The sequence below is a fragment of the Lissotriton helveticus genome, chromosome 7 (assembly GCF_964261635.1).
Source record: "Lissotriton helveticus chromosome 7, aLisHel1.1, whole genome shotgun sequence".
NCBI classification, from domain to species: Eukaryota; Metazoa; Chordata; class Amphibia; order Caudata; family Salamandridae; genus Lissotriton; species Lissotriton helveticus.
Window position 1 is genome coordinate 1,652,303,786 of NC_136068.1, and position 24,126 is coordinate 1,652,327,911.

The 24,126-nt window shown below is 42.1% G+C and overlaps 1 protein-coding gene across 1 annotated transcript in view; it reads left to right on the forward strand.

Annotated features, from left to right (window-relative positions):
* The first annotated feature begins 15,127 nt into the window (after positions 1-15,127).
* The window catches only part of LOC144769611 (uncharacterized), a 248,238-nt gene continuing 239,239 nt past the window's right edge, over positions 15,128-24,126 (forward strand). Inside the window, exons 1-2 of the mRNA XM_078653774.1 lie at positions 15,128-15,161; positions 17,305-17,331. Of these exons, the coding sequence (XP_078509900.1) occupies positions 15,128-15,161; positions 17,305-17,331 (61 nt within the window). The remainder of the gene's footprint in view (positions 15,162-17,304; positions 17,332-24,126) is intronic.

Sequence of the window (24,126 nt, forward strand, 5' to 3'; positions counted from 1 at the left end):
AACACTTCATAATTATGCGCACAAAATTCAGCCTCGCTACTCTGTTTACTTCCTGATGACAATCCACCAATCCTGTCGCGGCTTTGCTAGCTTGGCCTATCACAGCGCGGTCTTTCTCCTGTTGGCCAATCACGTCGCGACCCTGTATGACGTGTTCGCTAGCTGGCCTATCACAGCGCGGTCTTTCTCCGGTCAGCCAATCACTGCGCGACACCACCTGACGTCTCTTTTCTCCGCTTCGCAGCAGCACCCCTCCTTTCTCAACTCGTCTCCCGGTTATGCATGCGTCCCATTCATACACTGAAAAATGACTACTTCCGACCAAGCGGTCACTTCTCTCGACTGTACGTCCACAGTCTATCTGTAATTGTCAACACAACTGACGAGATGTCTATCGTCTCTCTGATAGGTTACTTACACACACAGTAACTTCCGACCAGCGTCCGTTACTCACGCACTCACTCTTACGTTCCCCCTATCTCGGTCTCTCGGGTGATCAATGGTACCTCATGACCCCCTTCACACTAGTTGACAATTACTCTGGGTGTCCGATACACCCGAACCACTTAAGCTCTCCTTGAACTTAAGATTTCCACCGGTTGCGCGCGCTCACAACCTGTTCCACAGTCACTCTACAGACATTCAACTCCGCCAGACATTACAACATAGATACAATACAAAAACACCGCAATCTAACACGCATAACCCTTTATACTCACTCTCGACCGATACTGCTGCTTTTTCTGTCTCACGTCATCCGGATCTTCATCTGCGGGCTGTTCTTCCGATCATCGATTTCTAGGGGCCTTGGGGTAAGCTAACCTGGCCTAGGTCACCGTCCTCAAGAAGGCAACCATCCTCTGCTACCAACTGAAAGGGCGAGATTTTGATCGATACCTTATATCTATTGATCCAAACCTCGATCTGGTCGACTGAACCTTTATTGCCTGTCTTGGAAGGAAACAGTACACCTATCTGCAAATTAGTTCACCCAAGAAAGGACTCTACTCTCAAAGATCACGGACAACTTCTAGGTTTCAAAAGTTTATTGTAAAGATATAATGAGCTGCAAATACAAGCATCTCAGAATGAGATTCACGAGGTACACAGGTCCAATTACATACATGTGCTCTCGAAAAGCCCTCAGACGAGCAACAGAAATCACTAACACAAGTTCTAAAAATAGCAAAGCTATCAGCATAGACGCATATCTCTCCTTCATTTAGGTTGGAGGAAAACAAACACAGGTTAGGCGTCCCTACCCTGTTCTAGATGGTATCCCTACTTAACCAAATCCCAACCTAACAAAGGTGTCAGCAATGAATGACCCCCAAGGGAAGTCACCCACTCTAAGTCTCTTGGTGAAAACCTAAAGTTCTCCAGTCATGACCCCTCACTGCCTACCCATCCGCTCTCTAAAGGGTCCTCAGGTCTCTGCTCTAACTCCACCCAGGGGTGCTGTCCCTAATACAAAACAGTCAACAACATTTGAGACGCCCCTTGCGAAACGCCTCTCACGTGGTGCAACTTCAGGCTTTTTCCATGATGCTTTGTATTGGGCCTCAGACGTTAGAGTTGACCTTGCTTCTCAGTCTCTTCTCCGGCCCGCTGATACCCCTTAAACATTCCAGAACCCTCCTCCATGTCTGGGCCGTCTACTGAACAGACCTCTATTCATTCACTTATAATTGGATCCCCCCTTTCCTGTTGCAGACAGATATCTGCCGCCAAGAACCCAACTCTCATAGACTTCTAAAAAAGGCTTGCAACATTTCTCAGCCCAGACATGTACGTGTAAATCAATGCTAAAACATTTCAGGCCTACAATATTTCACATTATGATTATAGCATTCAATTTCTTCATTTAATTAAAGCATGTTAAAACTCTTATTCTATTATTTAGAAAACATTACTCTAAATCATGGCCCATTAATGCAATGACCAAAAACGTTAAACAATCTGTGTCGTGAAAAGAAACACCTTCCCTTTTAGCTCCAGCTCTGGCCCTGAGGCCTACCACGTTCTGCGTTTTACCACAGACCATCTTATATGTTAACAGCTACACGACATAGATTCAAAATAATCACGTCTAATAAAATCATATAATGTCACACATTTCTGTATTAGTTCCACTTCTACTTAAATCTCTATATTAGCTATACATTTAGAATATAATTTCAGATACTATTAGCACTCATGGCATTTCTCTTCATGAATTATGCTCTCTATAGGTAAGTGTGATGTACTCATATATTTATATCAGTTTGCGCTCTCTCACTAGTTGGAAGATGTCTTTCAGAATCTTTGAAATATCTTTTAATATTGGAGTCTTCATATTATACACCTGTCTTCGGTAAGGACAACGGTTCTGTATTACCATAGAATTCTGCGAAGACTTATTTTAGCATTGGGATGAGTTTCCTGTAATCTGTCAGCTGCCTTCAGGGACAGGGGCATCATGTCCTAATAAGCATGCTATAGTTATACAAGTCAGTCATACCTCAAAGTACTGGATTTTTATAATTTTTAACTTCAGGGGAACCCATTGGTCTCTGTACTGCAAACGAAATTGTCTAGCCCCCCCATTCTTGTGGAACTACCTCCTTCAAAACATAACATGATTGTCAAATTTGCTTGCAGGGGCAGTGCAATATAAAGCTTTTATTGAAGCATTTAGCAGTGCTGCTTTTATTTTGATGTCCAGCCCTTCATAAAATCAATAAGAGGACTCTCTCAATATATACCTAAAATCATTTAAAAAAACTTTAATGAATAACATTACATTTACGGGGAATGTGGAATATTGATAGAATATCTTATGTTAACAAGAGAAGGCAGCAGTGTAGGCAGGAGTCTGTTTTAGGGGCAAGAACAGATTATAATATGTAATAGATTAGGGCACATCCTGCCTTTGGGAAAGGGGACAGATCGCACGTGCAATAGCGTGTAGCTAAATGACAGCCTTTGTGATCCTGAGACTGATGGCTAAATCATAAAATGTATTTGAGAAACACAATTACCTTGGAGATAAGTAGGGCAGTGTTTGATCTACGCTTTTTCACATTATGAAAGCCGATTTGCATGGTGGTAATGTGGTATAACCATACTTGTGCATATGTGTTGAGTGCATTTTGTTGCGGTGGTCATATATTGTGTTTGCTTTGTGTTTTTGTGCTGTGTTATTCCAATATGATATTGTTGTGTTCTACTGTAGTTTTGTGTTATGTTCTGTATTGGAGTAGTCCTCCTTGTTCTATGTTGTTATTTCTTTGTGTTATGTTACTGTGGTGTGCTTACTTGTGCTCTTTAACTACTTGAGACAGGTCCATAAATGCTGCTACAGTTCCACCCAAAAGCAGCACGTTCTTTAAAGTTCTTAGGGGCTTATTTACAAGGCCGTTGCACCACTTTTGCTTAATTTTTAACATGGACAAATTGACACAAAAGTGGCACAAGGGGCTTGTAAATCTGCACCTTAGTGCTTAATGTATACAAGAATAAATGGGGGTCTCAACGCTTTACTCTTAAGCCTGTAGCTTGCACTAGTATATGTCAGGCTGCAGAATACCAGGACTGCGAATTCTTGATTCTAGCTGGTGCCTCTTTGATCCACCACCAGACACTTCATGCCCCTTAATCTCACTATTGCAGGTTCTTGCTTTCCCTATTTGTCACTGGTTTTCCATCTTTCTTTCCTCCTTGTGTGGTTTTCCCTCTCGTATTCTGAGTTGAAGTCTCATGAGGAAATAGCCGATCTCCAAAAATGAGTGCCAGTGGACCCCATCTGCCATCACTGTCTCAAATTAAGCGCTGCTTCCACTAACAAACAACAATTTATCACTTTGTGAGGAGGTGGTAAAATGCTGCCACTCCAGTTATTCCCCTTTTTATTAAACGAGACAGCCCCAAACTGTGGTAGAGCCAGTGTATAGAATTTGCACTTCCATTGCTCTCTTTATGTGCTACAGCTCCTTGATTTTGATCCTGCTTCAAACCCTTTAGAAAGAGTTGTTTAATACAGATAAATCACTTCTCCCCTTGCCAAAGTTGCCATTACATTAGGCACAAAGTATTATCCCTTGAATCATGAACACCTACTCCACTGATGTGTATACAATGTAAAATGGTAAAGCTTAAAACAAAATAATAAAAATTATTCCGTTTAGATGCTCTTGGCAAGACTTTAGAGAAATGTTATGGTAAATCTAAAAGGTGTGGAGTAATATTCCTGTAGGAATTAACGATTCTTGATTTGATTAGGATGCCTGGTCAAGTTAATTAACTCTAAACACGATTTATATTAGTAATGAGTGGGACTAACTGGGTTCTACATCCAGCAATTCACTGTTGTGTGATAGTACCAGTGGGTAACATAACGTTTTACCCACTGTCGCTTGTCATAAAGGAATTCCAGAATGGTTTGGCTGGGCACCACTGGCGAGCACAAAGCCCAGCATGAGGAGCAGCGGGAAGAAGGGGGTGGGGGGCAGCGGCATGAGGAGAAAGCACAGAGACTTATGGGGATGGGTGGCAAGCATCCAGTTCTTTTTTTTTACATTTGAGGCAGGGATGAGAAGCAGAGTTGTGTATAGTTCCCTCATTACACCCTACCCCTGTGTAGCAATTGAAAGCAGGGACAGATAATTTTGGGGGCCATATATAACATAAATTATAGATGGGTAAAAAGTAAAATCTTTACGTCTGACTTTACTCTTGTTGTCTTTTTGATGGCAGTCAGAAATCCTCAGTGAAAAACATCCCCGCCATTCAGTGATACCCTTCTATAATTCTATACGTATTACACAAGCAAAATCTTGGGGAGCGACATAGTAAGGCTGCCTTTGATCCTAATGGAAGGATGGAAAATGGGCATCCATTTCCTTGGCAGCAAACAACGTCTATACTTTAGGGGTAGTGGGAGCCTCATGCCCTTGGGTCCCAGTTCCACTGGATCTGCTGCACTATTAGTAGCTATATCGCTGATCCTCTATAAAATGCTAGACTTCCCTTACCTAATATAATGTCCTTTCTTTGCCTTATGGTTAGGCCAACTTCCTATGTATCCCTTGAAGAACGTTGATGAGAATAATAGATTATCCAAAGCAGATGGTGGAAATGAGGAAGTTGTAATGAAAAGTAATGTGAATATCCCAATTCAAGCCCATGGCCACATGTCACATAGTATGCATAGAATCCCACAGTTCTCACACATTAGATGTGCTACACAAGAAACAAGCATTTGAAATGCAACTGATCTCCCATTCACGTGAGTTTGAACTATTGGCATTGTAAATAACAATGCCTTTTATTTATGTTTTGGTTTTTGAAACATAAATAAAAAGCATTGTCATTTACAATGCCAATAGTTTAAACTTGTGTAAATGTGAGACCTATTGCACTGAAAATGCTTGTTTTTATTAGGTGGGGCTACTGCCTCCTCACTCCCTTTCTTAAAAGAAGCATTGGTTCTCATTAGAGAAAGTGCCATCATTGGAGTAATTGGTGTTTATTAGGGACAATGATATGCAAGCAAAATGTATACACACAAAGATACATAAAATGGGGCCAGGCAAGGGCCAACACAGCCTGACACTCAGCTAAATAAAAATGTACAGCTTCTTAGACAGCCCTTTCATCAGCACAGTTTTTGCATAAAACACGACTTTTCCATCTCTGCTCTTTGTGAGGGTAAAGCTGTTATGCATTTTTCTTCCTGCCCACCTGTGTCAGCAGCACAGAGCCATCTGCAAAGGCATTTCTTTTTTTTGCCAGAAAGGAGCCCGGAATTATGGGGCATATTACCAACAACTAGCGATAATTATCGCTATGTTGGCTTAGCGGCAATATTTTTATCGCCGTGCTGCGGCGATTTTTATCGCTTAGCAACCTTGCTATTATCAAGGTTTATCTCCTAAGCGATAAAAATCAGCCGAAATGCATGAATATCGCTGAAAAGTCAGCGATATTCATGCATTACCGAGCTAATGCTCTTAGCCATGTTATCCACCTAGCATTGGATAACATGGCTAAGAACTGCTCAGGGGCAGGTGTTAGCTTTTGGAGATATTCGCGCTTAGCGCGAATATCTCCAAAAGTTGGTAATAGGAGATAGCTATGTTAGCGACTGTTTCCAGTCGCTAACATCTTGGCACGCCCACTTTGCATGTCATTAGTGATAAATATCACTGACATGCAAAGCGGGGCCCAAGATGGTCGCTATCTCCTACTAGCTGTCGCTAACTGGTGTTAGCGACAGCTAGGTAATAGGGAGATAATTTTATCTCTGCTTTCTTGGCTTTTAAAGCCAAAAAAGCGGAGATAAACCCCCTTGATAATATGCCCCACTATTTTTCGAAATCTCCTTTGTGACTGTTTTTTCAGATCCGTTTTTATGGCATATTTTTACTGATCACAGCGTGTACAGCATGCATTTATATTGCCGGCAACCATTGAAGTACAATATTCAAGCATAAAATGTAGATAGTAGTGTGAGATGTGGGCAAAATATTTAAATTGTCGTATAGCCTGGGGCATAAAAGACCTCCCTGCAGCCGCCGCACAGAAGGGGACATAGGGGCATATTATCAAGGGGGTTTATCTCCGCTTTTTTGGCTTTAAAAGCCAAGAAAGCAGAGATAAAATTATCTCCCTATTACCTAGCTGTCGCTAACACCAGTTAGCGACAGCTAGTAGGAGATAGCGACCATCTTGGGCCCAGCTTTGCATGTCAGTGAAATTTATCACTAATGACATGCAAAGTGGGCGTGCCAAGATGTTAGCGACTGGAAACAGTCGCTAACATCGCTATCTCCTATTACCAACTTTTGGAGATATTCGCGATAAGCGCGAATATCTCGAAAAGCTAACACCTGCCCCCGAGCAGTTCTTAGCCATGTTATCCAATGGTAGGTGGATAACATGGCTAAGAGCATTAGCTCGGTAATGCATGAATATCGCTGACTTTTCAGCGATATTCATCCATTTCGGCCGATTTCTATTGCTTAGGAGATAAACCTTGATAATAGCAAGGTTCCTAAGCGATAAAAATCGCCGCAGCACGGAGATAAAAATATTGCCGCTAAGCCAACATAGCGATAATTATCGCTAGTTGTTGGTAATATGCCCCATTCTTCTGTACATGAAGGGGATCTTCAAGAAAGATAAACATTTTCTCTGAAACAAAAGATAACAAGGCAAGCGAAAGTACACTGTACTTGATCGGTGCTCCTGAGCCTTGGAAGGAAGTGAGCTCTCGGCTGCGGGAACGAGACACGAGGCAGGAAAGAAGAACAATGCTGGAATGGACCTATCCTAAGCAGGATGCGGGTATAAAGTGGTTTTATCCATTACAGCAGGTCTTGCAAACAGCGAATGCGCGCTGATGCTCGACCTAAAAAACTATACACCTTTACCAATCTTAAGTTTCTATTGAGGAATATCATTTTAATTGAGTGTGTTTTTTTGTCAATTAATACGTCAACATTTTGATCCTAGTTGAAAGGTCTCAATTTTTTATTTAAATTTCACTTGCGCATGTGAGCATTGTTATCCGCTCTACATCACATTTTTACTTAACAGAGAAAGAGAACTCTTTTTTTAAAGCAACATTAGTTTAGAATGGTCAGGAATTTTTAGAAGAGCTTACCATGCAGTCTGGAAAATGCAGATGAAGCCCAGACATAATCTTTGATCTACCATGTTGCAACTAAGATGTATGCCTGGCATAGCAGCTCTTTGTTTTTTTTGCAGTTTTATGTAACATGATGAGGCCCGAGGGGTTCTGAGAGCAAACATTTCAAATTTGTGGGCAGGTAGGGTTTAGGTAATTTACCCACATTCACAGAATGTTGAGTAGAAGCTAGCATTCGAACCTAGTTCCTTAGTTCCAAGGGGGTAGCTCTAGGCACCTGGTCACATCTCCACCAGACAAACAACCCTGACTATATTCTAAACACGAGTCAGAAGTAATGTTTGTGGTCGCTTAAATCCTAAATGCCTATTCAGCAATAATTAGAAGGCGGCTCTGAAGAGATCTGTTCCAGAAAGAAGCCAGACAGCTGAATTTCCCTCGAGCTGTTTGGTGTGTGTTTCATTGGCATGCTGCTGCTGTAGAAGTGAGCAGTTAAATGTAGGTTTATGGGAGAATTCAGAACTGGATTGTTGTCTGTCTAACCACATACCAGAGCTATTTTTGTAGAGAAATATGTGGAGGACCCCAAAGTTCAAGGTTTTGCTCAGAGGACCGTGCCAGCTTTGTATTATATCAGGGTGGCAGAACAGTACTCTTAATTCTGTCTCATTTATCTTTCACCTTATCTCTTTATATCACTCTTGCAAGTTGTTTTTATTATTTCTGTTTTCTCCCCTTGTCAATGTACTTCTATTTTTCTCTTCTTCCTTCTTTTTTCCATTTTGTGGCTTTTTTGGCTGTGCATCAAAGTTTGATCAAGAAAAACAAGTCTTGTTATTCAGCAAGGATGCCAGTGGCCACCAGCACAAATTAGCCACTGTCAAGGTAGGACTGGGTCAGAAAATTGGTCTGGGCACCGACATAAAAGTGGCTCCCATTTTCAATCACTTAGATAAAATGGGAAAGGCATCTGCAAATCGGGTCAGTTTTAAATTTGTAACCACTTACTGTATATGTGTTTTGCAAGATTTGGGAGACAGCACGAATTTCTCCTTGGTGAGGACAATGTTATTGGCAAATCCAAAAAAGCCCCACACTCTGGCCTGTTAGACGATCCCTTCTGGCACTGCTAGATTGCCCAATAGCCCAGTGCAACATTTAACACTGCCATGGTTGAATACACCTCGAGGCAGGTTTGACAAAGATAACCCGATACACAGAGACTTTGATGCAGCAAAGTGAATAAAAATAGTCTTCAGCAACCACAAATGACATCTGTGTTTTATGGATATATGCATAAAGAGTTAGGCCCAGATGTAGGTAAAATAGATTTACCGATTTTTAATTACCGAATTTTACCGATTCGGTAATTAAAAATCGGTAAATCTAAGGGGTTGATATGTAGGTATTCCAGATGTGCTGGAATACCGATTCTGACGAATTCGGTATTTACCGATTCGGTAAATACCGAATCGGTAATGCCCATTCATTCCTATGGGCTTTGAAGCCCATAGGAATGAATGGGCATTACCGATTCGGTATTTACCGAATCGGTAAATACCGATTTGCACAAGGGTGCAGGGGGTGTCACTTTGACACCCTCTGGCACCCCCAAAACAGGCTCGGGTGCCATGTGGCAGGCATACATGCCCTAAGGGCAGGTCTGCCTGTCACATGGCATAGGTGTGCATGCACACATTTGCATGCACACCGGAATCGGTATTTTACCATCAAATTGGATTTGATGGTAAAATACCGATTCTGTAAGGCCTCTGGGACTCTGAAGAGTCCCACCTACATCTCGGTGCCTCAGAATCGGTAAATTTACCGATTTTTTATTTTACCGAATCGGTAAAACTACCGAATCGGTAATTTTACTGATTCGTTAAAATAATGCCCCCTACATACCTGTCACCCATATACCGGTCGGTAACGGCCGAAAATACCGATTTTCGGCCGTTACCGACCGACCTACATCTGGCCCTTAGTACTTACAAATGCATAAAATGAACAAAATCATCAGATGTTGACACTACTTTACATCTAGGTGAGGGATGTGTAAACTAGTAGCGGCGGTGGTTCACTATTGTAAATAACAAGCCATATGTTTGTTTGATTCCCAAAGGCACGTCCAATACTAATACCACATTTACCTGTAGTTGTAAAAATAACTGGTCTAAACCTTCAACTAGAGGGTTATAGTTCTCAAAGAGCTCCATATTTTTCAGTATTGTGGAAGAAAACCTTTTCCACACCTTTTTTTTTAATGTGAAAAATCAGGGGAAAGAATGTGTTGATGCACATTTCCTCTGTATTCTAGTCCTCAGAAAATCTGAAAGAGCAGCAACAGGAGGAACAAGAATACACCCTAAAATATTTGCCTATTGTAGATTTCCAAATCTTAGAATTTTGTGAAGGAAGGAGTAAACCTATGCAAGTCAAGGACTACAAGGATTGTTTTATGAATCAGGCAAAAGAACATACTGCACCATTAATGTATAAAAAACAGATATCACACTATATAAACGCAATTCCAATTCAATATCGTGATACTAAATATTTTCGATAGTACATTTAATGGTATGTGAATTTGTAGAACAAGGCTAATCATCCATGAGGGTATCTAGGCGCTTCAGCCACAAAACCCCAGGAGAGGTTACAGATTTTGCTTTGTAGCGCCCATTCCTAAGTGAGTGATGATTGGTATTGTCACAGTGAGCTGTGCCTATTGCCCTGGAAGCTTTTTAGCACTAGACTAAAAGCCGGCAGTTTAATGGGGTTTCTCTCATATCTGACTATTAACCCCTTGGGCGCGGCCGCGATTCTGCGCCTGTGCGGCACATTCCGATCGCAGGTGCGGTCATGACGGCCGGGAGCCGTCATCAGCACACGAGCACTGTGAGCCATGACGGCTCCCGGCTGTCATCAGCATAGAAGGGGTTAAACATTGCCCTCTCTACTGGGTTATTCCTTCACTCCTCCTATTTTGCTTAATTTGTTTTTGTTGGTTTAGTAATATGTGCACTGTACCACTGTTAACCAGTGCTAACGTGCTTGTGTTCTCTCCTCTAAACATGTTAAAATTGACATACACTCAATTGTCACATTCAACTTACTTGTAAGTCCCTGGTAAAGTGGTACTACATGAACCCAGGGCCTGTAAATTAAATAGTACAAAGGGGTCTGCAGTGCTTATTATACTCACTTAAGTAGCCTTTTTGAACATGTCTCAGGCCTGCCATGCCAGCCTCCTGTGTGCAGTTTCAAACTGTCATTTCCAACTGGCAAAATAACCCTTTTGCCAGGCCTCAACCTCCTTTTTCATAAATATATATGTCACACCTAAAGTAGGCATGTAAAGTTTTAGATACCCTGGAGGTGAAAAAAAAATTCACATCTGCAAAGCCTACCTCTCCTGTGGGACAGCATTGGGTTACCTGGTTACACTTAATAAGTGATCACTTTTAATTGTGAGCTGATAGAAATGTTAAGCTTGGTCTCAATTGAACTGTAATGTAAAACTCCCTTTAATGGTAAAGTTGAAATTTAAGTCACAATTCTGAAAATGCCACATACAGAAAGTCTTCATTCTCTTGTCCTACTCATTTGGTACTTGTATCCTGGGCCATTTGACACGCTGTATTTGGCAGTTGGCCATTTTACATTCCTACTAGAAAGTACCACAAAGGGGCGAATGATTATTGGCAGGATGTCCCATCCTGACCTGATGGCAGGGCCAGAGCTGTCACCTACCAGACCAGAAATTCATAGGCGCTGCCTCATCCTGCATACAAAGAACTTCACACTTGGCTTTTGTGACTCCAGACATCCTGGGGCCAGGGCATTGGGAGGAAGAAAATGCCAGAACCAGATGTGAGGGGAAACCTAGAAGTTTCTCCCACTTCAAAGCTGTCACCAGGTAGACAAACTTTTCAGATCACTTCTTGACCTATGTAACACTCAGAAGGACTGCTCCACTGCCCTGCTTCTGGAAGGAATGTTCTGCTGGAAAAACGATTGCATGTCTTGCTTCCTGAGGCATGAAGCCTGTACCCTTATATATTCTGATGATAGTGCATATTGTGACATTTGTACACTTTCTTCTCACAATATAAAACAAATAAAATCAAAAGTGATGCACTTCCAGTAAGATTCCTGTATTAATTGGTGCAGTGTTATTTTCGTATGCTCTAGAGCAGTGTTTCCCAAACTGGGGTCCGCGGACCCCCAGGGGTCCGTGACACATTCCCAGGGGGTCCGTAGGCAGAAGATTTAAAAGCACAGCAACATTTCCTGTATAATTAGCAGCTTTCGAGTAACAATAAAAGTGTCAAGCTGATGCCAGTGATTAATGTACCTGCTGGAGAGAGATGAGAGTTTTGTTCAGTGGCATGTTTGACTTAACTAATATAGCACAGAGGGTTAATATGCCTACTGCAAAGAACGTGTAACATGCATTTTAAAAAGCAGTATTTTATGTGCATAGGTCTGTGGTTACTGCTTTTGTCACAGAGACTCTTTTGTTAGTGTGCAATTCATAAGTGGCAATCGTAATCTAGCAGAGGGACCTATAAACTGTCATCAAAGAGCTGCTTGCAAACTGCATGGTACCGGTTAGTAACTTATGTTTTTTCCCAGTCATTCATTATCCTGATGCTGCTAAAAAATTATTAGGGTGGAAATACATTTTTAATGTTAAAGTCACTGTTAGCCACTGTGTTATGTTCTGACTCCTGAGTTTGTGCTTTTCCAGACCAAGCACTCTTTAAAAATACCTACCAGTATGAATGACATGTGAATACTACACCTTGTAGTCCCCTTTACCTTATGTAACATTTTCTAAACACTGATTTGCATGTATGATTCATTGTCTCTATATGTGTGTGATGTAAAGTGCTGACATCCTACAATGGTATGAGAGATGCTGTAAAACAAATGAAATACATGTGACAGAGGGGCTATTCCTTCAATATAAAATACTAAGGGCCAGATGTACGACCTGTTTTTATTTGCGCAAACGGGTTCGCAAACCGGTTTGCGCATGCAAAAGTCTATTGGGCCATGTACATAGCCTATTTCGCAAGTCACAGTTTTTTTGTGACTTGCTAAATAGGTTTTGCGACTTGCTATTTGGAAGAGGCATTCCCTTCCAAATAGCGAGTCTCAAAACCATGTACAAATGTTTTGCGACTGCAATTGCGGTCGCAAAACACTCGCAATTACCACCTACTTCAAGTAGATAGTAATGCATTCGCAAATGGGAAGGGGTCCCCAGGGGACCCGTTCTCCTTTGCAAATTCATGCAAAATAATTTTTTAAGGGCAGGCAGTGGTGCCTGCCCTTAGAAAATGATACAAAAACGTTTCTTTTTTTTTTTTTTAAATGCATGAAAAACGGTCTGCATTTTTTTTAAAAAAACAGCTTTCTGTAAAAGCAGTCCCAGACATGGTGGTCTGTTGAGCCCAGCAGGCCCCATCCCTGGGAGGGCTGGCATTCCCAATGGGCTCGCAAATTGCAAGTGGCTCATTATTATTAATGAGCCTCGCAATGCCAAACAGTGTTAAACACACTGTTAGACATTTCATTTAGCGACTTGGAATTTGCCACTTGCAATGTGTCGCCAATTGCGAGGCCCTAAATGAAATGGTCGTACATCTGGCCCCAAAATCCTTAGTACTTTGAGTATTTGTTTTGTGTGCACACATGTGTTTTTTTCAAATTACTGTTTTAATATTTGAAATTTTAATCATACAACTTGCTTGGGGGTCCCCGGCTTCCAGCGGTGACTCAATGGGGGTCCTCAGGAGTCAAAAGTTTGGGAACCACTGCTCTAGAGAGTCTCCCATGTCAACCAAACAGAGTATATATGTCATGCAGATTTGCAACAAGCACTTAACCTCACATGAACCGCTACTTAGTATTGAATAAAGCTAGGGCAATATTCATTACTATAGGTGATCAGACAGGCCCTGGCTCATCTAAAGGTTATCTAGAGTAATTTTCTCAAATATCTGTTACTCAGAGTAATGAATGAGTGGCTGCTTTGAAGTCTATTGCTTTTGATATGACATTTAAAGTTTTGCATCAGAGATCACTTCCAGAATCATTGAGAAATGCTTTGGAGGAAAAAGACCTCTCTCATTTGGGTATGGTCTCAAACCTTTCTTACCTGGCAAAACTTAATTACTTACACAGCTTCTGTCATTTATTGGAAAATCCCAAACTAGAAATCTGTACAGACTGTGCCGCAATGCTGCTATGATAGCTGTGTTGGGCTTTGTTGACCACCCTGTTTCATTAACTCAGTTTTAAAATTACAGGATAAGTGGGCAATATTAGAGTAGTTTGGGACCTTTTTCCAAGATTCACTCTTTTAAGTCTTCTTGCCTCCTTTTTGTTCCAAGGAACAGAGGATCCTCTCCATGCACATGATTCACTATGTATGTGCACAAATTCATGAAAAAAGTCTTCCAGGTCAACAACATATTGGAAAGGAGCTTCGTGGTCGAGCCGCGGCTGCTGCAGGTAAGAGCGTTGGGGTGGTGGGGCTGGAGGAGGAGGATTTTGAGAGACGACCACTGGGTAAAATTAATTAAATACTAAATTTTCCCTTGTGGTCGTCTCTCAAACCCCCCCCCCCCCACCCCCCCCCCCCCCAGCCGGCCCCACCGCCCTACCCCTCTTGCCTCTAGCAGCCGCCCCTGTCGCGGTCTGCAGATGCTTCCTAAGAACGAAAATAGATGGTGTCATATTTTTTCTCATTTTACGACATACAAAATGGAAGGCAGGAAGAGAATACAGTTGTTAAAATAACCACTGGAACACCCAAGATGAATATCTGAGTTTGAATTGCATTTTAAAAAACATGTTCATGAAATATAACTTCTAAACTGAGGTGGTGAAGTGAGCTAAAGAACGATGATGGATTCAACCAAGATCTGTGAATGAGAGTGAGTGTCTGAAAGGCTTCAGCACTCTGTCCATCATCTCCTTGTGTTTGCTTTGCTTGCCCTAAGTTGGCAGGGTATGCCCAGATGTGCGTCTCTTTCTCCCTTTGCCACTGTACACAAGCTAGCCTGGCTGATGAGGGGTGTTACCCCGATACTGGTCCCAGGATGCATGTTTCCGGTTCAGGGAAGGCCTGGCTTGGCAGTTCGGGCTGGACTGTTCCCATGAGACACAGGGTCAAGACTGATTTGTATATAGCTGGGTCTGAGCTGAGGTGGTGAAGTGAGCTAAAGAACGATGATGGATTCAACCCAGATCTGTGACTGGAGGTGACTGTGTGAAAAGTTTCAGTTTTCCATCCATCATCTCCTTGTGTTTGCTTTGTCCCCCCATGATATATAACTGCTATTGAGAAAAACGTGTTTTGTCTGGGTAATTTTCCACATGATGTTTTCATGATATAATTGTTGTCTTTTGTACAGATTTGTATTCAAATCGGGCCTATGGACACAGTCTTCCTAATCTGGTGATAACTCTGCACCACTGGACATGGCGTCCCTCGCCCTTGTGGTGCTCATATACAGTAAGTGTTGCATGTCCAGTGGTACGAGGACATGAAAGAAATGTAATAGGTCCTTAATTTTGCAAAGATACAGGTCTATTTCATTAGGAAAAGCCTGAAGTACAAAAGTAGGGCACTAAAGATGATTCATCTCTTACTCCCCACTTGTACAAAGGGTATGTGTGTCAGTATGTATTTTTGAATAGCACAAACACTTCGAAAAGACAGCAGAATGGACTAGTGTACATAACTGAATCCTTGGGATTCGCTTTTGAATACTGCGCCCATACATGGTGACAGCAAGGGAATCCTGAGACTTCCAGCTTCTAAGTGACTCTGCCAGGCACCATTTCCGCCAGTTTACCCTGCAAGACTCTCAGTAGGGTTGTGCCTGCACTATAATGCTGATGTTCCCCACCGTTCCACCAATGGCACCAGGAGCAGCCCGTGCAGGTAAGATCGGTGAGGCGGGTGAGGGTGGGGATGCGACAGACGACGACAAGGGAAATTAAATGAATGATTAATTTTCCCTCCTTGTTGTCTATCGAATCCCCCCCACCCCGCCCCACGGCTCTTACCTGCACGGGCCGCTCATGAATGGCATGATCAACCCAGTAATCAAGGGTAATACGACCTAAAGACATGGTGAGGTCATTTGTTAGGCCTGTCTAAATCAGCCCCATAAGTAAACTGAAACATTGTTCGATAGAAAAAATCAACTTGCACAATGATTAATCTTTTTTTATCTATAACATACTAACCCAAGTGCAGCCAATATATGTGAACATGACAGTTATGCAACATGAATAGAAGTGAAGGCCATTCGCCCTTTACATGGAAGCAAGTCAACAATTGTCATTTTTTATATGCCTAGACAACTCATTTCATAAAATCTGGTATATGACCTTGGCACCACTTTTCGTCAAGGAAAGATATCCTTCAGTGATGGGTTAAGAAAGGTTCTAATACGGCTACGTAAACATTGTGTAAGGGCTTCCCTTATATAGCATTAGAGTGTCTTTGAAAATTACAAACCATAGGACAAGTAAGCACATTCTAATTGGTAAACTGACTGTCTATATGGGATTAGGTACACAGATGTCAAATGTTCTTCTATAGCGCCTTATCACCGCAAGGTCCAAAAGGAGCTTGCTTTGGGAACCCGTCCTGGCTTTTTCCCTGTGAGATAACCCCTACTGGGCATCCCCAAGGTGAAAGCCAAGTATCCCGCCGCGGGGAGCGTAGTGGAGATTAAGCAAGCTATTGCCCAGAGTTGCAGAGTGTGAACCCGTGATTCGAGTAGGCACCGAAGCGAGAATTATCGAGTCCGTGGACATTTGGGCTCAAGACCCTACCACGTCAGGAATTGAACCCTGGTCCCGGGTCTGACCTCGGCTTCAGGGTCTGCCTCCTCTAACCAGTGAGCCACACTTCTCCCAGTAGTTAACCAGTAGTTTCTTGTCATGCTTTTTTGCTGTCTTCAATCGTCTACCAATGTTCATTGTTTACTACTGAGAGCCAGGATGCCTCACAGTAGAAGTACAAAGGAAGATTATAATAGAAAAGTCTTCTTCACCAAGATATCCAAAGTTATCTTTTCCTACATACCTGCACACTACATTAAATCCATTACATATTGCTCAGAGAACGGGCTTTTAGAAATACACCGGCGATTACATTGGAAATGCGCCTGAATTCTTCCGTGCAGCTCTGCAATGCTTTTGTTAACTTTACAACGCCTGCAATCTTCATGCCGTTCTCAGAGTTACACTGAAATATTGGTCGAGTTCCACAGAAAGGAAGGACAGAGTACATGAGGTCAAGTGTTGTGTTGCGACCCTTTGGAAACAGTTGCGATACGTGTAGGGTGGGGAAATGTGTCACTGATAATAGCACAGAGTAGAGATGAGCTACAATATTGCATGTGTAATATGGGATAAAACACACGGTTTAATTTACAAGCAAAAGTAAATCTACCAGTTGTTTTAAGACTTATTTTGCACCAAAACTATGAGGTGATTTATTTGGTGTATGATCCTAAATATCATTACAGACTATGTCATGTTATTTCTGTTTCTCCTGCATGCCTTCGCCAATTTTATCCAGTTTTGTCTTGAATTATGCGTTAGCTCTTAGTGATAACGTGTCTTCCTTCTTTTTACAGCATGTCTGAAATTATGCGCTGCTCAAAGTAAGTACTGGGTCCCATTATTTAAAGAAGACTTATAACCCATCCACATCACAGAAGGCACATTTATAATGTTACCCTTTTTACATCACAGGGTATCTGCATTAGTGAATTATAAAAGTACAGCTAACACCACACACAAATACGAGAAAGGGACACGAAATTTGCCCTTAAAAGTTGCTATTGGGAACTTAAATTTATCATGATTATCAGATAATAAACCAGTTCCATTCAAACAGCGTTTTCACCATTCCATATTATATTTCTTGTTGATTTCTAATCTGTTCATTGATTCTATTATGAAAAGTTTCTCTTGCTTCATCTGCATTGCTCTTGTTTGATATGAACCTCGCTGTTCCAGGTGGTCCACAAGTTGTAAAAATGTATATGTACCCCGAAGTTTTACAGTCATTGTGGACCTTTTCTAGATATTAGTTCTGAACTTTTCCTCTCTTTTCATGTAGTAGCAGCATGTTAATGGCAGCATTATCAGTTTATAGATGTGTGGTAAATTCCATCGTATGTGTTTATTGTGTATCCTCTATTTTTACTCTGTCCCCATAATCTTTGGTAATTTTAAATCATCGTTTTATTGTTTTGAACATATAAGTGAGGCACAGATCAGAACAGACACACATGTTATTTTGACACAAATAGCTCAGCACGATCATCTGAAAAACAAAGATCAAGTCTCTGGTAACATCTTTGGCTGAAACACCATGGTATATGTGTCTTGTTCTATGTGTTTGTATGTTGTGCAATCTCTGCTTAATAGCCCTCTTTTAATTTCTGCAGCTATTGCAGTTTTGACATTGTTTACAGGAATCATCATATCATTATGACTTAATAGTCACAGTAACATATGGTAGTTCCAGCTCTATGTTTATCACCTTACTCCTAGTGAATCTCTTGAGTAAAACAAAACTACATTTAGAAATAAAGAAAACTAACCAATATCATTAAAACATGTAATATTTGCTATTTCCGAATGTTTTAGATATTTTAGAACACATTTGCAATCGGTGTTGGGATCCTGTAAATTGTATGAACATTTTGTAGCTGCTGTCAGCCCAAACAGGACTAAAAAGTCAGCCAAAGTGTCAAAACTTGATGACCTGCATCAGATGATTGACAAGAACAATACAGCCATGTCTTATACCGTAGACCACTCAGTGCTTATCCCTCTTTTAGCCATACAGGGGATAGAGGAGATTTGGTGTCAGACATTTCTTTTTATCATTATATTAGTTCATATCTCTACTCACTGACATTTATCTGATACCTGTCTCAACTCAATGATATTTATCTTAAAATCATTTGCCTTGTCAGTATACAACTGTCCCTGTGAGGCCTAACTGGTTAATCTACCTTTTAACTGACATACAAGCAAACCAGACTAAGACACTGTAAGCAGGCCATAAATTGAGGGATGGAAGCAGACCAGGACAGCAATCCTGATGGTGGAGAACCAAACGAAATCTTCATTTCCAGAGGCAGTCCAGAATGAGGTCCGATATTGTCCAACCTTGCCCCAGGCTTTGTCAAACCGGAGTAGATCTTTTCATCATGCACTTTCTGAGGAACTCCAGGCCACAGTGTCAGGCTTTTTTGAACAATTGTCCTCAACTACTTATTCCCTTTCTATCATAACCATACAGGGTGAACCTGTGGTGACACAAATACTCTTTGAACTGATACCATAAATGGAATCCAAAGTGTATCACCAAAAGCTCAACTCCAATGACACTTGAGATTGCAGCTTGCATCATTTCAATTCTTACGAGGCAACAAATGTTAAGAGCCCGTCTCATCAATAATTAAGTGACGTCACTCAATTTATGTCCCGTGGCTAAATGTATTAACTTTAGGATCATTTGCATGACTCGCCAAGTGTTTATATTGTTCTCCTTCCATAAATCATCTAACAGTATTTGAAGTCAAGGTGTTCCAGGCTAGTGACAGTTGCTTTGCACCTATTGCTTTTATCCAGTGGAATTCTTTCTCATTGGTACTGTTAGAAATGGGATTTCTGGTATTCTAAGGCTTGCACCAAAGCCAGGCAGAAACCACCACTCTAGTCAGGGCTTGGGAGTTACACGCCAAAGATAACCCCTGCTCACCCCCTTGGTAGCTTGGCACGAGCCGTCAGGCTTATCCCGGAGGCAATGTGTAAAGCATTTGCGCACGCACACAGCAACAACATCCCAGGCACACTACAAAAGGAACTCCAAACAAGGTTATATAAAAATAGCCTTTGTATTCTCATAACACATTAGAATATTAGACACCTAGCATACACTGTGCCAACTGGCACTGGGCAATATTTACAAGGGATTATGTACACCTGACAGGGCCACATGGACCACTGTCAGAACCATCACCAAGTGAACTTAGTAAAAGTAAATCAGATCATAAACGTACAACCAGTAACCACTGGTAAGCACTATACTCCACCTCAACCTGTAACATAAACTACATTATGCACAGTCACATCAGGCGCAAATTACATTCTGCACCAACCTCACCAGTATAAACACATTATGCAATCTCCTCACTAGTCTAAACACATAAGTGTGGCTTATTATCATATTTTCCTCGCATTCAAGCTCAGGGTAAAAGTGACTGCATTCCCAGCACATTAATTACATAACTTATGAACCAATGAAAATTGCAAAATAGTGATTGGCCAAACCCTCCCTTTGTAATCCCACTGTCTGCTCCTTCCGTTTGCACTAATCACAAACATCACGTAGCAATTTATATGGCTGTATCAGGTGTTCAAGGGTCTACTAGCTTACAGAAATTGCAAGTGATTGGACCATGAGCATAACTGTGGATCTCTTTGACATTCACTGGCAATCCAAACTAGCTGAACAAATCAGTTCTACACATTCTAAGTGCAATTCTCGGCTCCCATTTACATACATGAGATAGAATCAAACCAATGCCACACGCACAAACCAACAAAAAAGCACAAGCTTTGGCAAACTCAAACACGGGCTTACGCCTTGCTGTCCTACGGATATTTTACAATTGAGGTTAATCATCTTGTGTTTTAAAAGTCCTTATATATGTTAATATCTATTTTTCTAAATGGCTTAAGGGAGTGCGGCTTGACCGAACGTAAGAGTCCTTGACCCTGCAAACACACACTTGTCCAATGTGAGTGCTTCAAAAAGTGTTGTTGAGACTTCCTAACATACTGGCGCACAGCCTGGTTGAATGGGAGCACATCCTAGTACATTATCGTTACTGTCCTATTCAAAGAGAACACTTACCTATAACAAGAAGGGGACCTGAACCCTTTACACAACGGTGTCCATTGAGAGTGCTTTCTATGCACGTATGATCCTACCAATGTAAGAAATGCAGTAGCCCACTAGAGACCTTTATTTGCCTAAAACCAAAATTGTGCACATTTGTGGTATAAAGTACATGCATGGTGGAAGCAGGTCAGGCTCTGAGATGTAGAGCAAGAGACTCGACGTAACGACAGAACAAGAAGTCCAAGACTAAAACTTTGTCAAAGATTGCGCCACAGTGTCAATTATCACATCAGACGCAGAACCCTCATTTCCTTTTCTTTTGCAGCCGCCTACATTCTATATTATTTCGTGTACGTTGATTTAAACACAACACTGTGTCACAAAAGAATTTAAACACATTATTTTCTCAGCCTGCCATGCATATCTTTGCATTCTCCGGGACATGAGGCAGCTGGCAATAGCGGCATCTGCTGCTCTCTCTCCCAGTTTCACTGATAGCTTCAGCGCGGGGACACGCCGCGATGGCGTTACTGAGCGCTCTATAAGCTCTTTTATTATTATTATTATTATGAAGCACTCTGCTCCATTTACCACAGGCTTGAGTCTCCTCAGTGGTTTCAGGGCTCTGGCCGTCTACATCCTAAAAAGAAATTGCGATCAACTCAAATGAAAAGTTTGAGAAGCAGGAGGGAGAGAGGGACATTTTGCAGCTGCGGCTGACAAACATGGCTTGGATAGAGCAGAAGTGCAGGGCCATCGGCAGCAGTATTTGCTCTTGGGCATCTACTCCTATGGAGATGTTGGGGCTACTTACTTGCCTGAAAGGTGAAGGGAGAATGGGCTTGCAGGCAAAGGTATGTGTATGTGGAGTTTTGCTCTACCTCCGGAAGTAGCAGTGGTTCCACAGGGGATGCTCCTGACATTAGTGGATGACAGGAGCAGACCAGGTCTCTGATGGTAGTGAAGCTCAAACAGCCGCCATCTTGAAATGGTGGTGGTGTATATTATCAGCAGAGTCTGCAGTATGTGTATCTCCCTTCTGCCAGACTGCTTACATTGCATCTTCTCAGGGCACAGCAGCAGTTCACTGCTCCACTGAGCTCTGAGCAACAGAATAATGGATTCAGAGCCCAAGGTTCAAGGTGGGCAACAGCTGAGGAAGTCTCTGTTAGACCTGGTATCCTTGGTGTAGTTTCCTCTGTTTTTTTTGCCTCTACCTCCTGTATTTTTTTACTGTGTGCTGGACTTCGTTTTTGCTGATTTAGGTTAGATACTCTGGGAACTTTGCCAATGCTGATCAGTGCCAAAGTGCAAGTGCTCCCTGGGTAAATTGTGATTCCAATTGTTTATTCATGATTGGCATATTTGATTTACTGGTAATCTCCTAGTAAAGTGCGCTGTGTGCGCTTAGAGTTTGTAAATCAAATGCTACTAGTAGGCTAGCAGCACTGATTGTGCCACCCACACCAGTAGCCTTCCAAATGGCTCTCAGACCTACCACTGCAACATCTGTGCACAGTTTTTAAGTGCCATGTCAACCTGGCAAGTGCACCCACTTGCCAAACCTTAGTCTTCGCTTTTTTATATGTAAGGCACTCCTAAAGTAGGCCCAATGTACCCTCAATGTCAGGGTACAGTGTATGTGAAAAGCAGGACAATTGCTGGTGTGCTTAAGATGTCCTGGTAGTGAAATATTGAACATTTCATTTTTCTCTATAGAAAGACTGTTTTGGTTAACATGGGAGCTGCCTTGTAACATCTTACACGTGTAACTTTCCACTGGGACAAGATCAAGATTTGGATTTTAGGCTCTCTGAACTCCGAATTTCAAAACAGCTCTTTTAGTAAAGGTGTTTTTTTAATTGTGTGTTTGAAAATGCCACTTTTAGAAAGTGGACATTTTCTAATTTAACCATCCTGTGTGCCTCTACCTGTTTATGTACTCACCATCTGGTCCGGAAGTGACAGAAGCTGTGGATACCCATTCTCTAGACAGTCACATGGGAGGTTAGGGTGTGCCCTGCCTTTCCAGGGTGACTTATAGCCAGGCTGAATAGAACTTTCTGCCTTTAGAGTGGTGGGAGGAGTTTTAACTAGCACCTGAATAGGCTGTGTCTGCTCTGCACAATGCTGTCTCCATCTCCTGTGGTGAAGCTGGACCACTTAGGTCGGAACTGGTTTTACTGAGCTCATAGTCCTTGAAACAAAGACTACAAAGACAAAATAGGGTATACATATTAGACCTAAAACCCCAGAATGTTGGATTACTTCTGGAATCAAGAGGGACCTCGGCCAAGGAAGAAGAGCTGAAGAGCTGAGAGGAGGAAACTGCTCCTTTGCTGTGTGTTGCTTTGAGGGTTGGCCTGCAGTTGCTGCCTCTGCCAAGGAGAGGAAAAACACTGGTACTTTGCTTTGAACCTGCTTGTGAAGAATCTCAAAGGGCTTGTGTGTACTTGCCTCCTGTTCTGAAGTCTCACGGATGCAAAGACTTCACCACCAGCTTCCTTTACCTCCACCGCTGGGAGTTCTGACCTGCCAGGAGGTTCCAGTTCCATTTCTGAGCCTCTGAATGTAGTTCTTGTTGCTCTGAGCTGAAAAACCTTGAAGAAACCTAAAAAATTGACGCATTGCCCTCCCAGTGCCTGTTTTTCTGATGCAGCACCATTGAGCGGGGGAAATTTACATGCTCTGCGGCAGAAGAATCCATGCAGCGCATGCCAGTGGCTGAACAATCTGCCACACGTTGAGTCCTGTGCATAGATCTCCAAAGTTTGAGATCTCTGCACCGACTCTAACGCAGTTACTGCTGTGGGGCTGCAAGAACTAATGCATCGTGGGGCTGCGGCTGAAGAAATCAACGCAGCGCCGTTGCCGCCGCCGCATCAAGAACAGACACATCCCTGATCCTCACGCATCACACCGGGGTGCCAAGTCTACAAGGACGCTGAGCTACAGTACGATACTAATGCATCACCTCCCAACACAGTAAGAAACCAACGCATCACCTCCCCTTCAGTAAGGAATCAACGCATCACCTCCCCTGCATGGCTGTAAGGAAACGACACATCACCTCCCCTGGAGTAAGGAATCGACGCATCACCTCCCCTGCGTGGCAGTAAAGAACCGATTCATCACCTTCCCTGCTGCTGTTCTTGCTTATGATTTTGACACATCCAAGGTACTTTGTGTTGAAAGTGTTGCATCTGCAATTTGCTTTGAAGAGAACCGTTTCTACCTTTTGAAAGTCATATATTTTCATCAAAGTATTGTGGATGTTTATCATTTTGGTCTTGTTTGGTTTTGATAAAGATTACTTATTTTTCTAAACTGGTGTGGTGTCCATTTGTAGTGTTTTCACTGTATTACTGTATGTGTGCACAAATACTTTACACACTGCCCCTGAGATAAGCCTGCCTGCTCCTCCCAAGCTACCAAGGGGGTGAGCAGGAGTTATTTTAGAAGTGTATCTCCCTTTTCCTAACTAGAGAGAAGGGTCCCTACTTGGACACAGGTGCAAACCGTTGCCAGCTAG